The following is a 16,271-nucleotide window of genomic DNA, read 5'->3' on the forward strand; positions in this document are numbered from 1 at the left end:
AAGAGTTGTGTGCTACCCTACACCTCCTGGAATTGTAAAGATCAAATTTAAAAAGCACTTTATTAGCTTCATAAGCACCCCATAAATGTCCACGTTACTATTCAGTAAACATTTATTGTATATTATGTGCGCTACATGCTAAGGATACAATAATTAAAGGAAAAAAGTGTGTTTCTGCCCTCAAGGAGCTTACAATCTAGTAAGTATAAAAATGTAGGCCAAAATATGTAATAATGTTAGAATATGATATGTACATAGGAAAGGTCAAACAAATGTAAGAAATTCTAGGTGAATTAGACCACTTATAGCTTGAGCTATCAGGAAAGACTTCATTGAGAAAATACCACCAGTTTTAAGAGAAGAACAAAGGAACAAAGTATTATCAATTCCATTATACCAGTGATGAGGACCCCAAACTAGACAGCCAAAATATTTATTTTCAGAATGTTTTATGTCCATTAGATTTAAATCTCAACAAAATAATGTTGGGTTTTTAAGAGCACACTTGTGGGATTTTAGGCATAGGGAGGTAAAAGCTAATGATTTCCTGAACATTGGGAAAATGTCAAACTAGCATTAGCAAATTGTTTGGCTACAATTCTATATTGAAGATAATACATAAAAATTAGAATAAAATCATATTGATGGGGCTTCCCCCCTTAATTCATCATGCTACTTTAGGAAATTTCATTCTTTGGAATTTCTTGAAAGAGAGCTTTAGAATAAAAGTTAACTGCTCAGAACTCAACATAGCAATTTAGAGAGAACTTTATATCCCCAAGCACTGTCATTGTTTAAGATCCTTGAGAGCAGGGATTACTTATTTTTGTCTGTATAATAGCATATACCATCATGTCTTAAACTTAAAAGATATTCCACAAATATTTGTAAAATAAAGTCACTTTTATATGGCTAAGTATGCTGGTAGATGCTCCTTAAGGGCAAGGACTGTATCTTCTCTTAAGGCACTCAGTGTTGATTGACTTAGGGTCTCATGGCCAACTTAAATATTTAATAAGCACTGAACAGATGAATTTGCTTCCATGCTGTTGTTCACCAGACAGGACGTAGCACTAGTCTGTGTTCCAGCAGGAGAAATCATAAGTATATCAATCAGCCAACTTTTCCATATAGCCTAACCTATGACAAATTTTAGATGAAAAAATTAAAGTTGATATTATTTACCAATTGACTTGTACTGAAAGATAGATGGTACAAGGGAAGAGAGTATTGATATGCTACCATCTACATACTTTTTGTGGTTTTCACATAGTTGAATGTTTTTATCCAAAATATAATCAAAAGTAATGTTATACCAAATAAGAAGACATTCACTTAAAAATAGAGCTATAGTTAATATTTGCTAGTTATAAATGTCTCCATGATGAGAGCAATGACACTTGGAATATTTTTATCAGCTGAAACAGAATGAATGGGTCTGCCCAACATGTACAAAGGAATACATCTATCACCTAAAATAATACTTTCTTATCTTCACATGGAAACTCATTTGTGCCTTTTAAGTTGCCCAAGCTATTTTAAGCTGGCTGGCTTCAATGAACCAGCTCCTTTTGAATGCTCCAACAACTTGATAGCTGTATCAGAATTTTCAATATTTCTAAGCAAAGTCTCTAATCTCCTCTTAATTTTCTTTTGATCTTCAAGAGCACATCCAATTACTATGGACTGAAATTTCTGATCAATTGGTCCAGGTGGTACCTCAGATGAACAAGCCCCATAGAGTGACATTAAATGACTTTTGGCATTTTCCAAATCATCAAGAAACTTATTGACCACTTCATCAATAATCATTGTGGCATGTCTAAGTGATTCTTGTTGCTGAGGATTCCTAATTGTTTCTACGGAAACTTCAACAGTGAGGGTTCTTCCCATCAAACGATTAGCTGTTAGACTCAATTCTTCTCTTTCTCCTAAATAGGAAAAAATATGTTTTGTATAGTTAGCTGATACCAATAAGAAATATATTTGTGTAAATAATACTTTGGTTGCATTAATATGCTATTATGTACAGAAAGTTCTCTTACTTTAACTTTATATATTTCACCTTCGCAAAACAGTAAGAGGAAATGTGATTAAAATGAAATATTAAGAACTTACTAATGAAGAGGCAAATAGAATTAAACTTTTGTGACTATGGCATAAAATATAGGAATGGTAAGCTGTTCTTCAGAGACTTAGTATAACCAACAATGGTGGGGGAAAATGTATTTACTTGGAGACAGATTTGAAATTAAATAGAGCTTCTGCAAGGCTTCTGCACTTCCAGCCTGAGTGAGATAGGTACAGTCAAACTTAGGAAAAAAAAAAAAAATACCAGTAGACATAAAATCAACAGAGTACAATAATAATGAATGTGGTAGAAATCATCATTAGGTCTATGTAACAGTGCATAGAGTACACAATAGTGTACCCTAAAAATCTTAATACGCAGATGTATGTGTAAAACTAAGTCCAATTGAGCCTTTATAAGCTGCAACTCAAAAATGGAATATAGTAAAAATGGCACAGTATACCTTATTCAAGAGGATCAGAATACATAGATAGGGAGAAAGTGTAATGCTATATAGATCAAGAGAATTGTTCATCTATGTTGGAAATCTGCATCTGAAATGAGGGAAACTTGCAAAGAACATTTTGGTGTGGATCAAAGGATTGAGAAGCAGCTATTATAAATCTGTGTTGTGAGTCTACTACAAGTAGTTTGACTAACTGAATGAACTGGATAAAAAGTTCATGACCTGAATCAAAAAACTGACTAAGATGAGATATATTTGTGATGAGACACTTCAGCTATCTAAATCATCGAATCTAGAGCTAGATAAATTAGCTTATCCCAGAGCTTTGTTACTTACTGCGATCCTGGGCAAGTCAGAACCTCTTTTGGAAGTTTTAAGTTTCCACATGTGTAAAATGAGAGGGATTTAACTTGATGACCTAAGGTTTTTCTAGTTTTAAATTTATGACTTGTTGTTTAGTCATTTCAATCATATCCAACTCTGCGATTCTTTTTGGGATTTTCTTGGCAAAGATATTGGAGTGTTTTGTCATTTCCTTCTCCAGTTCATTTGATAGATGAAGAAACCAAGGGAAAGAGGAGTAAATGATTTGCCTGCGATCACACCTAGTTTGTGTCTGAGGCCAGATTTAAATTCAGGAAGATGAGTCTTCCCACCTCCAGGCCCCAAAGTCTATCCACTAAGCCACCTAGCTTCCACGAAATTTAGGATATATGACAGTATCCTCACATTACAGGTGAACAGAAGCTGAGACTTATCCATAGGCAAAAGATAAGTGGAAGAGTCAGCATGTGAACCCCAGATCCAGTCCATTTAAGACTCTACTAGGTTACCCAGCATGGCTGTTTCTCTTTCCTGAAAATAGAACAGCTAATAAATTCATGCCTTGCCTTCATTTTTTGAAAGGGGAGGAACTGAAAAGTACTGTTCACTAGATCTGATTAAAATCAGTAAGGAAGAATTAGTAAAGTTAATGATAACACTTGGGAAGCAGGGGCCATCTCGATTTTTGTGGTAGTTTTTGATAAGTAAGAAGAAGCATCTCAGCCGTAATCTGAAACCCTAAGACTTCTAGGAAAGCATATTTCAAGAATTCAGCAATAATATAAGTAAGATGCTGTGACCTGAAGGAGATTCTTAACAAATTCTACTGACATAATCATAACTACTACTTCCAATGAGAAAAAAAAAGGGGACATATTTAAAGAATCTGACAATTCATTGGAATGTACAAAGGCAACTAATTAAAAGACACAAAAAGATTACCAGGGTAATTTATGAATGGTATCAGGACAATAAAGGACAACCATGGGCTGAGGCTCATATGTGCTAGGTTCATAAAATGGTCTCTCAAAAATTGAGAGCAAGATGATCACTAAGGAAGAAAGGAGCCCAGCTTGTCATGGATGGGAAGATAATATACATTAAAAGTTACAACTACTGAACTCCCATTTTGATCTATTTTCTCTACTAAAGATCATAGATTTAGAAGTGGAAGGGACCTTAGAAGTCACCTAGAATGACCCTTCACTTTATAAATTAGGAAGCTGAAGCCACAAAAGGTGAAATAAATTGTTCAACGTACATGCAGTAAGTGGCAAAGCCAAGATTTGAGCCCAGGTATTCTGATTCCAACTCTGGACCTTTTCATACTGCACTGTTGGACCTTCAGACAAACTGGGAAGAATAAAAGAAAAATAGTTCACAGGAAATTGAAATTAGAGATAAGTAAGGCAATGAGAGAACCCAAGTTCCCTTAATGAATATGTTATCTGATCTAGACAAAATCACATTACAGAGTGCAGAAAGAACTTAGATATCATTGATAAATTGTATCTAGTTGTTGACAGTTTAAATTGTTCTGTGTGATCTTTGTGTACTTGTGATAAATGGGAGCTGTGTCAGGGAACTATAGATGGAAACCTGTCCCGGTTTTTGAATGGGAAAGGTAGATTCTTCAGTCTGTAGGAAGATGAGATTGATGTTGATTCCTGATGAAATTTCATAATATAAGGTAAACAGTAGGCTTATGAGAACTTAGAAAATATGGGAATCATTAAGAACAAGTCATGTCAAATTTAGACAATATCCTTTTTTAAAAGAGCAACTATACTAATAGATCAAGAAAAGATCATGGACTGAAGATACGTAAGTTACAGCATATGTTTTAAAATATGCTTGAGGAAAAGATGAAGCTGTTAGATTAGCAACACATTAGTGGAGGTCTTAAAGCAGCAACTGAATGTCTACTTGCTGAAATAATAGATGAGATTCGTGATTTTGGTAAGGTTAGATTCACTTATCTCTGAAATCCCCTACAACTCTTGAGATTCTGTGAAGTGATAAAATTAAATGCAATGCAAAAGCAGGTCATAAGAAAGTGGGATAGGTTCTCTGGAATAATTTATAAATTTTACTTGAAGATAATAGGATAAATCTAACAGCCTTGATTGATAAGTAATTTGATTGAGTTGATAAGTAAACTTGAAGCATATTTACTACATTTATAGTAATACTTTTGGTTACTGCAAAGAATAGGAAGAACTACTGGAGAGCCCATCAAATGGGGAATAGCTGAACAAAATACGGCATATAAGTGATTGATAGAATATTATTGTGCCTTGAGAAATATGATTGAGATGGATTCAGAGAAACCTAGAAAAACTTGTGCAAAACAAATGCCAAGTGTAGTGAACAGAACCAAGACAGCAACTTACACAATGACTACAGCATTTTAAGGAAAAACAACTTTTAAAGACTTGAGAATTCTCACTAAGGCAGTGATCAAATAATGATACCAGAGGGCTAATGATGTTAAATGAAATGATACTTTTTGGACATGGCCACTGTATAAATTTGTTCTGTTTTACTAGTTATTATAAGGGAGGTGGGGCAGAGGAAAAAAAGAAGCTACCAATAATTATGCCCCCAAAAAGAAGAAAAATAAGAAAAGCCTTTTTAAAACTATAGAATAGAACAGAAAGATTTAGAGGGAAATAGACAAAAAAAAGCAGCTTTTAAATCAAGGTGTTATATTTATTGTTTTTAAAAAGGAAACAATTTGGACATAGTAGAGATTAATAACTTCATTTGTAAAAGTTTTCTGTTCTTTTACATGAAAATGATATTTGTCAAGTTCATATTAACAAAAAATTTTTTTTCCCATTTTATAAATGGAAGGGGAGGAGGAGAAGGCTAAGGGAGGGATTTTTTCTCTGAGATAATTGGGGTTAAGTGACTTGCCCAGGGTCACACAGCTAGGAAGTGTTAAATGTCTGAGACCAGATTTCAGATTTGAACTCAAGTCCTTCTGACTTCAGAGCTGGTGCTCTATCCACTGCGCCACCTAGTACCCTTAACAAAGGGATCTTAATATTGTAGGAGATAAACAAAGACCATTATGTACAATTGGAGGGTTCATAATTTGCTAGAAAAATTATAAAGTGGGTGAAGGGGAGACTATATTATCCAGAAAGTCACCCTATTATTTCCAGATAGAAAATCAAAGAAACAATTTAACAGAGTCTAGTTGGTAGAATCTAGCTAGGTAAATGGCAGAAACAATGGTGAGGAAATAATATAGCACATAATTACTCAGAAGGAAATTTAGTATGTTTCTAATCCACAATTTCATTTCAATAATTTGGTGTAATATGGTGTAATCACAAAAAGAAGGTGATTTTCTAGGAATATACACAAATAATTGGTATAATTAGTAACAATGCTAATAGTTGATTAGCATAATATACATTTGAGACCAAAACTTTATATTCAACGTACTTGATTCAATTTGTTTGATTTTCATATCTAAGCCACATTTTCAAGCTTGCAAATGTGTATTTACCAGTGGCCATAAGGGAGATTCAGTCAGACTATTCAGTTCTCTTTGAAAGACAAGTCAAATCAAAGAATCACATCTTATTTTTATAGCAAGAGCATATTATATCAATTGTTCTTTTTCCTACCTCATAATCTATATAATTTTCTTTTTTCCTCTTTCCTTTTTTATATTTACTTATTTGTATATTATTTCTGAGCTTCTAATCGCTAAACTTTATTTTTATTTTGTTTTTTATTATGAGAAACACAAAATTCTAACATCCAAAAATCAGAAAAGATTGTATATTAACTTCTGTTATGCAGTTTGTTGTTTAAAAGTGCATAAAAAATTTAGCATGGTACTAATAAAAATTGTCATTTATATCCCCCTTCTTAATTACTAGATTTTTTATTTTATTTTTAATGTGTTTATAATGTTTTGTCCTAAAACAGAATCCCTCTTTTATAACAAATGAGCCTGGTTTAGTAAAACAGATGAACATAATTCTAATTTCACATTAAGGTTTGTATTTTAAATTAGCAAAGATAACATGGTAGAGTCTTAAGAGAAAAGTACACCAAATTAGTGAAGGCAGGAATTCTGTGCCAGTTTTGAGGGGTCCTCAGGCTTTTTTTCAGTTGATATGTAGTCTTGAAATTTGAGTTTGAAGAGAAACAATCACATCCGTGAGGGCTTAATATAATAAAAAGTTGGAGCTCACATTTTCAGCTGAAATCTAACACACTCCCACTAAAGGTCAAGCAATGTATTTCTGGTGTGGCCCCTCTTCTCAGGTTGAGAATTCCTCCACTAATTTTAACTGTAACTTAAATTTCTACAGCAAATCAACTGTTGGGGGAAAACAATTAATTTTAAAGTACAAATAACCATATTTGGCTTATGTCCTCAATTAAATCAGAACCTTCATGTGAAAAATAAATATATTTTTTAATATTCAAAGACATAAAAGGAGGTACTTAACACACTGTGAGTATTTAATATATATCAATGATTTAACTTTGGGAAAGAATTCTTACCATCACTGATCTGTCTCATTTCTTGGCTGTTTTGTATAGAATGGATCATCTCTAGGAGAATTTCTTTTTCTTGTTCTACAGCAGATGCTGCATCTCTCAAAGCTTCAACCCTATATAAATTGGAAAAGAAAGTGTTGTTATATGAAAAATACTCCTGTTGCTGATTTTTTTCTTCATTTTTGATTTGTTAAATTTAATTCAGAATTGAAGAGGAAGAAAGCTAGTCTTTAACTTCTTCCTATCATTTATCACTTTTTCTTGTTGAAAAGTGCTGTATAGAATAGAGCAAGTATGAATAGTGTAAAAAGTTAGTTCCTCTCCTTCTAGTCAGATACACAAATAACCTGTAACACCCCCTTTGCAGATTCATAATTGTTATTTCATTAGGGGACAACTGAAGGTCATTGTGAAAACCAGCTCTCAGTTTTGGAGTTATAAGTGTGAGCAAGAGAAAAAGATCCTGTAATTTTTGAATATCTTATTTCCAAATCACTTTAACATATCTAAGATCATTTCTCTATTGTAACTGGATAAAATCAGTACCTTCCTGTAGCCATATTCACTGAACAGGTAATTCTGGAAGCAGAATTGTATGAATAAATTTCCTCTCTTGCTCATTGTCTAAAATGAATACACAAATAAGTTCAATACAATCTTGCACTCACTGTTTTTGATCTTTTTTTTTTTAAATCCACTCTTTTTAAAACTCTTTCCAATCATTCACTCACCTACCTGCTACAAGATAACAGTATTATCCACTAACTGATTATGTAAGTGTCCCTTACACATTCCCAGATAGTTTCAAACCTAATTTTTAATCCAGTCTTTAAGACCAGTGGGCCAAAAACCGGTTATTAAAAAAAGTCCTCTGTAACCTAGGGCAGATGGGAAAACACTATAGACTTAAGTAATAATAATTCATATCACATAGCATTTTAAAGATTTTCAAATGCATTTCTCACAATGATTCCCAAAGTGTTATTTCCATTTTGGATGTAAAATAAATTAAGATTTTGAGGTCATTTAGCATCTAGTCATTCAGCTGTGTCTGAAATAGGATTCAAGCCCATATTTCTCAGTTTACTTACTTCTCATTGCCTCCTGGCTCTCATATGATAAAATGGAGGCAATTACTGAGGTTTTCTAATTGTACCAAAAGTACAACTAATGTGAAGTTAGAGGGGCCATTAAGGGTCAGTTAGTTCAACCCCTTCCCTTTTTTGGAAGTAGAAACTGAGACCCAAAGAGATTAAGTACTTTGCCTATACATAGTAAATAGCAAAGGCAGTATTTACATTAAAGTTCTGAACTTCCAAGTTCATGCTTTCTCCTTGTACCATGCTTCTCCTTTATAATGATAGATATGCTTTTATAAAGAAAGTGATTTTCTAGAAAGCAATTTGGAATTATGCAAAGTAAGTGGTTCAAATGTTCATATTCCTTCAAAAATTTCACTAGCAGATAGCCAAAGGAGGCAAATGATCCCTTAAAAAAAAGACAGGGTAGCCTCCACATACACCAAAATATTTATGGCAGCATTTTTTTGTGATAGTAACAAACTGGAAACAAAGCAGTTTGCCCAGCAATCGAGGAATGGCATTACGGTACATAAACAGAATATTACTGTTTTGTAAGACTGAGCAAACCTGAGAAATACAGAGGAACATGAGAAGACAAATATGAACTGATACAAAGTGAAGTAAGCAGAAGCAGGGATAAACACAATGACTACAACAATGTAGGTGTCAAGAATAATTACTACAAAACAAATGACAACAAATGATGCAAAAATAGAACAAACAGGCCCATAAAAAAATAACAAAACATTCCACACCAATGAATCCCTTCTACTTTCCTACCAACTCCTTTGCAGGAATGAAGGAGTGGGGAAGTCTCCAGATATGAAATATTACATATCAGATTCTTAAAATATATTAATTGGTTTTGCTTATTTTTAAAAATTATTTGTTATAAATGATAGTTTCCTAGGAGTGAGCAGAGAGGAGGAAGAATAAAAACAAAATGCATCAAAAATCATTCTTGAAGAATAAGAAAAATTAAATATATGCAATAGCTATGTCTAGAAGATGAGTGCTTAACCAAACAAAACACAGAGGTAATCATAAAAGATAAATGGATAATTGTGATTACTAAATTGTTAATGATAATAGCTTGTATTTATACAATGCCTCATAATGTACCAGGCACTATACTAAGTACTTTTTATAAGTATCTCATCTGATCCTCAAAACATTCCGGTAAGATAAGTGCTTTATTATCTTTATTTCATACATGAAGAAACTAGAGCAAACACTTTGTCCAAGGTTACCCAAATAGAAATTGTCTGAGATGTTATTTGAGCTTATGTCTTCCTAACTCCAAGTCTAACATTCTATCCACTGTAACCCTTAGGTATCTAATTATATAAAAATGAAAAGCTTTTGCATAGACAAAATTAATAGAGCTAGGATGTAAAGGGAATTAACTGTAAAAAGGGCCTAATATACAAAACATCCAGACAACTTAATAGAAATAATTATAACAAAAAGTATCTTCTACTATATATGTATTTAAAGGATATGAACCAACTATTTTCTTTCTTTCTTTTTTTGACATTGCCCATGCCTGGGTAGTTTTTTTTTACATTATCCCTTGCACTCACTTCTGTTCCGACTTCTCCCCTCCATCCCTTCACCCCCTCCCCCAGATGGCAAGAAGTCCTATACAAGTTAAATATGCCACCACATATCCTAGATACAATATATGTGTGCAGAACCAAACATGAACCAACTATTTTCAAAGGAAGAACCACAAAACTATTAAAAAGCACAAAATATTCTAAATCACTAATAATAAGAGAAACCCCTCACAACCATCCCATTTGGCCAGTTGGCCAATGGAAAAACCAATGAATATGAATTAATATGATGAATACTGGGAAACATGGGAAGACATGAATGAATAAAATAAGCAAAATCAGGAAAATGATGTACACATTGATATATTTATATGGAAATGTAAATTACAAGAACACAAAATAAAATTTAAAATTACAAAGTAAAAAATGAAAGTTAGTCACAAAAAAATAGATATGAAAACATCCTTTCCCCAACTTCTTTGCAGAGGTGAGAGGCATGATTGATTTATTTAATATTTTTCCCCAGATACATTTTAAATATTTTTTACACTTAAAAAAAAGTTTTTTTTTTTTGAGTTCTAGGCTCTCTCTTTTACCCCCATCCACAATTAAGAAACCATACATGAATTATGTAAAATATTTCCATAAAAGTCAAGCTGTGCAAGAAAATATAGATCTCTCTCCCTAATGAAAATAAAACCCCTCAAGAAAAATAAAGTTACGAGACAGAAAGAGAGAGAGAGAGAGAGAATGCTTCAATCTGTATTCAGACACAACTAGTTCCTTCTTTGAGTATGGACAGGATTTTTCATAAATCCTTCAGAATAGTTATGGATCACCGTACTGCTAAGAACACAAAGTCATTTACAGTTGGTCATCCTAAAACATTGCTATTATCTTGGATATAGTATATTGCATTTAGCGTAAGTTCATGGAGGACTTTTCCAGTTTTTTTTTTTCCCCTTGAGAGCATGCTCATCATCTCCCATAGAACAATAATATTCCATTTACGAACACGTACCATACTTTAGTGATCATTCCCCAATTGATGGGCATCCCCTCAATTTCCATTTTCTTTTGGCCCTGAGAAGAGAGCTGCTAGTAATATTTTTTGTATTATGTTATTTTCCTATTTTTTAAAAAAACTTTTTTGATATTCATGCCTAGTAGTGGTGTTGTTAGATCAAAGGATATGTGTCAATTTATAGCCCTTTGGGCACAGATCATATCTTTTGATCATTTACCAATTGGGGTAGGGGCCCTTATTTTTTATAAATTTTCCTCATTTCCCTCCATGTGTGAGGAATGAGGCCTTAAAAAGAGAAACTGGCTCCAAAATTCTTTTTACAATTATTATTGCCATAACTTCACAAGTGGTTTCTAAATTGTGGGTGAGGATAAAGGAGAGAAACATTCTAGAACTCAAAAATTTTAGAGAAGAATGTAAAAAAAATTGTAACTTGGGGGAAAATTTAAATAAAACAACAAAAAACTTATTGCTAACTGAATTTCTCCCATTTGCTCTCTCCTTCCACGCTATCCCTCCTCAAAAGTGTCAAACACACTTTTTTTTAAAGGGATGACTCTAGGAGGAGGAGGGAGGATAAAAAAAGGGTGAGGGCTTGGGAAATACAAGTAACGTAAAAATTGGAATATTTCAGTAAAAACACTTAAAAAAATAAAATGTGACACTGCATAATATTATATTACTCTTACATTCACTGGCAGATAAAATTAAGATACAAAAATATATGATGAATATTGTGGTTCACTATGAAAAAATCATGCTATAAACAAAATTTCTGAATCAAACGCCTTAGTATTGACACAAGCAGTGTACATATCCGAGGAGTACATATGGAGGTGCTGAGGAGATTAATTTTTAACACACCTTTTGAGTTCATGTTCAAACAGAATGCAGTGAAGGCAGAACAAAACATTCCTTGTCCTAAAAATGGTGATGTCATTTCAGTATAAATCTGCAAAGCTACTAATGAGAAAATAAGATTAAAGAACTCAAGGCACATAAAGTATGTGATGCATCCTTTTATCATCGAAACTAAAAGAAATAAAAGGATTTTTGAAGGTATACGTAATATTAGAAAGGAAGAATTAAAGATATTTCTCCCACAAGAAACAAAAGATCATAGATTTATTCAGAAAGGACCTTAATTTTACAAATGAGGAAACTGAAGGAGAGAAATTAAGTTAATTGCCCAGGGTTACACATTGTCAACGCCTGTGGCAGGACTGCATTTTATGCTTTTTAAACTTTTTATTTGAAATTTTAACATAATTATAAAAATAAAATATAAAGTATTTGTTATTTCAATACCTTAAAGACACCCAAAGCTAGCTCATTTTATTTTATGCCATAGTCATTTATATTACCTTTTTATATGTTTATTGAATGTAGATTATTTACAAATTGCTAAAATTTGTAAATACACGAATACTATATAAATGTTAGCTATTATTATTATTGTAATTATAGGTTTTTGTAAGATATTTTGTATGGAACTTTTCTGCATTCATTGTCTTTTAAATCATGACACTTAGAGATTCTCAGCCCTATCAACTAACATCACAAGTCTATTGAAATTGCCTGGAATCACCCTCATTATTGAAAAAAGCCAAGTCCATCAGAGTTGCTCATCATATAATCTTGTTGCTGTATACAATATTCTCTTAGTTCTACTCATTTCACTCAGCATCAGTTCGTGTAAGTCTCTCCAGGTCTTTCTAAAATCACCCTGCTGATCATTTCTTATAGAACAATAATATTCAATTACATTCATATACCATAATTTATTCATCCATTCCCCTTGGTTTCCAGTTCCTTACCACTACAAAAAAAGCTGCTAGAAACATTTTTTGCACATGTGGGTATTTTTCCCTTTTTTATGACGTGCTATTTTTTCCAAGGAAAAACTACTTGTAAATTAGGTTTCTACAAATATTTCCTTTAGGAAATTAATCCCTTTAGGTAGTCTTAAAATTATTACTTATAATAAGAATTATATAACACAAATATGGAAACATGTTTAGAAAAACTGCATGTTTAACTTATATTGTATTACTTGCTCTCTAGGGAAGGGAGGAGGGAGAGAAAAATTTGGACCACAGGATTTTGCAAAAGTGAATATTGAAAATTATTTTTGCCTGTACTTTAAAAAAAAAAACCCATAATTATAAAAAGAAAGAATTATATCAGAACACTTTTCCTGGATTATTTTTCTTTCTGAACTATAGACAAATGCATATCTAGAACACAGAAGGGCATGTACATTTTATAAGCACTGAACTTTGCTTTTAGTCAAAAGATCAATTACCCAGAAAATTTGTGCTAATGTATGTCTTCATGAAATTACAACAGACATAAACTATCATAAAAAGAAACTGAATCTTTTATTCAGCTATGAACTTTTCATTAGAAATGGATGAAGTCCTCCATTTCCTTAAGCAGACTTAAAAAAAAAAAAATTCTGAAAGATTATATTCATTTTTGCTAGATAGGTGATTCTTGGTTGGAAACCTAATTCCTTTTCAATCCAATATATCACATTCCAAGGTCTCTGGTTCTTTAATGTGGAAACTGCCAAATAAATCCTGGGTAATGCTGATGGTAGTTCCATGATATTTGTATTGTTTCTTTCTGGTGTTTGCAACACTTCCTTCAGGATCTGTGAGCTCTGGAATTTGGCATTGTTGTTTCTGGTAGCTTTCACTTTGGGATCTCTTTCAGGAAGTGATTAGTGTATTCTTTCAATTTCTATTTTGCCCTTTGGTTCTAATATATCAGGACAATTTTCTTTGATCATTTCATGAAAGATACTATGCATGCTTTTTTTTTTTTTTGATTGTGGCTTTTAGGTAATCCCATAATTTGTATATTATCTCTCCTGGATCTATTTTCTAGATCAATTGTTTTTCCAATAAGAAATCTCACTTTTTCTTCTTTTTTAAAAATTGATTTGGTTTTACACCTTGATGTCTTTATAGTCATTCTTTTTTTGTTTATTCAATTCTAATTTTTAAGGAATTATTTTCTTCAGTGAACTTTTGTACTTTCTTATTTGAGCAATTCCATTTTGGGGGAGGGGGATTTACTTTCCCTCGTAAGTTTTTGTATTTCTTTCCCTATGCTACTTTTTTTTTTTTTTTTTTTTTTGTGATTCTCTTACCCTTCATCTCCGCCATTTTTTTTCTTCCACTTCTCTAATGTGCTTTTTATTTATTTATTTTTTTCTGAGGCATTTGGGGTTGAGTGACTTGCCCAGGGTCACACAGCCAGGAAGTGTTAAGTGTCTGAGACCAGATTTGAACTCAGGTCCTCCTGATTTCAGGGCTAGTGCTCTACCCACTGTGCCACCTAGCTGCTCCTCTAATTTGCTTTTTAAAATACTTTTATAGGTCTTGCAGGAATTCTTTTTGAGGCCTGCGACCAAATTACATTTTTCTTTGAGTCTTCATATGTAGCCATTTTGACACTATTGTCCTCTTCTAAGTTTATACCTTGATCACCCATAGTGACTTTCTATTTTTTTCTTTTTTGCTCATTTTTTTCTGCTTTTTTTGTGACTAGATTTTATGGGAGAGTTTGTCTCCAGGCCTACACTGTCCCAGGCTTTTGTGCTGGTTTTCGCTGGGCCTAGAGGCTTTCTCGGGTGGGTAGACTGCCTTTGTGGCTTGTACTGGGGAGAGGGGTTAGCTGCTGGCCTGCTCCAGGGCTGGGGCCTTGCTGCTAAGCTGCTCCAGTTAGAGAGAGGGACCTCTCTGAGAACAGGACCTGGAGGAGGACTTGTTGCTGATCTGCCCCAGCAAGAGGTGGGGCCTTGCTTCTGAGTTGCTATGGAAATGGGGTCCCCCGCTGGTAGGGCCCTGGGGTGGGGCTTCACTCCTGGTCAGCAATGGGGTCAAGGCCTCGAGGTGGCTTGTGCTGGGCTGGTGTCCCCTGGGGCAAAGCCCTGGGGGCTGCACAGACGGTTCACTTGCCTATGGGCTGTTGGCTTCCAGGAGGGCAGGCCTGCGGGCAGAGACCTCCTGGCAGCTCTTGGACCTTGCTCCCCCCTCCTACCCCAAGAAGCCACAGACCCTTCCTGGCTGGCTTGGCAAGCTGCTTCTGCTCCTAGATCACTACAGAGGAACTTTTCAAGCTGTCTGCAGAGGAATCTGGGAGAGTTTCAGAGTTCTTCCCTCATTTTGCCATCTTGGCCCCAGAAGTCCTTCTCTTAATATGACAGCTAATGATATTTTCTTAACAAAACACAGACAATCCAGTAGCCTCTTTTTTTATGGATGATAATTAACTTTAGGCATACGGGTACCATACAGTCTCATATGACTGCACTGTCCCATCTTGTTCCATGTTTGTAGGAGGGCCATGTGAGGATCAGATTCTTTACTCCTGTCTGTCCCAACCTAAATTTTGTCCAGAGGCCAGATGGTTTTCATTTCTGAAAACAATCCCCTATCTGGACCTTCTTTTATGTGCCTGAAACTGGGCAGCTAACACTAGCATGACCTCTACTCTCTTTTAAGATCAGTTCTGATGACAGTGATGAGAAGTAATTCACAAAAAGCAGCACTGTTAAAAATTAGTTTCATGAACTCCCTTTGCAATATCTTTTAGAGTGTTCCCTTCAGGAAAGAGTACCCAATTATACTTTTCTTTGCTGACAACTCTTACATCACTTTCCCATAAATCCTGCAGTATTACGTGTTTCTGCCTGCTCATGCCTGCCACAGATTTCTTCACTGCCCCACTGGGGAATTCTCAACATCAGCTCTTCACAGAGTCATAGTGTTCTCCGATTCAATGTCACACAATCACCAGAGGAGTATTAGGATTAAAATATGGGCCTTTATTTCAAGGAGAAGCTTAAAGCCACTGAAAAGAACTTGGAAGAATCCCAAACCAATCACTTCATTCTGTTCAATTGTATATTTATGTGCATAATGTATATATGTGTACTTTCACAAAGAGAGGGAGGATATTAGCTTTAATCTTAGGAATAATGACTTTTAAAAATAAGAGAGGAAAAAAAGATTGTAGGATCACAGATTTATATGGTTTTAGAGATGAAATGAGTCATTTAGTCCATTCCTCTCAGCCCATCTCATTTTAAAAAAGCTCTCATACTTGAAGTGACTTGCCCAGTTAAGTAGAAAAGAAGGGATTCAAACCCAGGACTTCTGATTCTAAAGTCATAATACTATGTGAAGGAGGATACAGGTGA

At 34.0% G+C, this 16,271-nt stretch overlaps 1 protein-coding gene across 2 annotated transcripts in view; it reads right to left on the reverse strand.

Annotated features, from left to right (window-relative positions):
* Positions 1 to 41: 41 nt before the first annotated feature.
* BAG2 (BAG cochaperone 2) overlaps positions 42 to 16,271 on the reverse strand; it is a 35,743-nt gene continuing 19,513 nt past the window's right edge. The window contains exons 2-4 of one of the 2 annotated variants that reach the window (XM_031964694.1): positions 7,938 to 8,015; positions 7,395 to 7,504; positions 42 to 1,931 (exon numbers count right to left, since the gene is read on the reverse strand). In XM_031964694.1, the coding sequence (XP_031820554.1) occupies positions 1,534 to 1,931; positions 7,395 to 7,504; positions 7,938 to 7,951 (522 nt within the window). In that variant the 5' untranslated portion in view covers positions 7,952 to 8,015 and the 3' untranslated portion in view covers positions 42 to 1,533. The remainder of the gene's footprint in view (positions 1,932 to 7,394; positions 7,505 to 7,937; positions 8,016 to 16,271) is intronic. The other variant, XM_031964693.1, reaches the window with a different exon arrangement.

This window comes from Sarcophilus harrisii, chromosome 4 (genome assembly GCF_902635505.1).
Source record: "Sarcophilus harrisii chromosome 4, mSarHar1.11, whole genome shotgun sequence".
NCBI classification, from domain to species: Eukaryota; Metazoa; Chordata; class Mammalia; order Dasyuromorphia; family Dasyuridae; genus Sarcophilus; species Sarcophilus harrisii.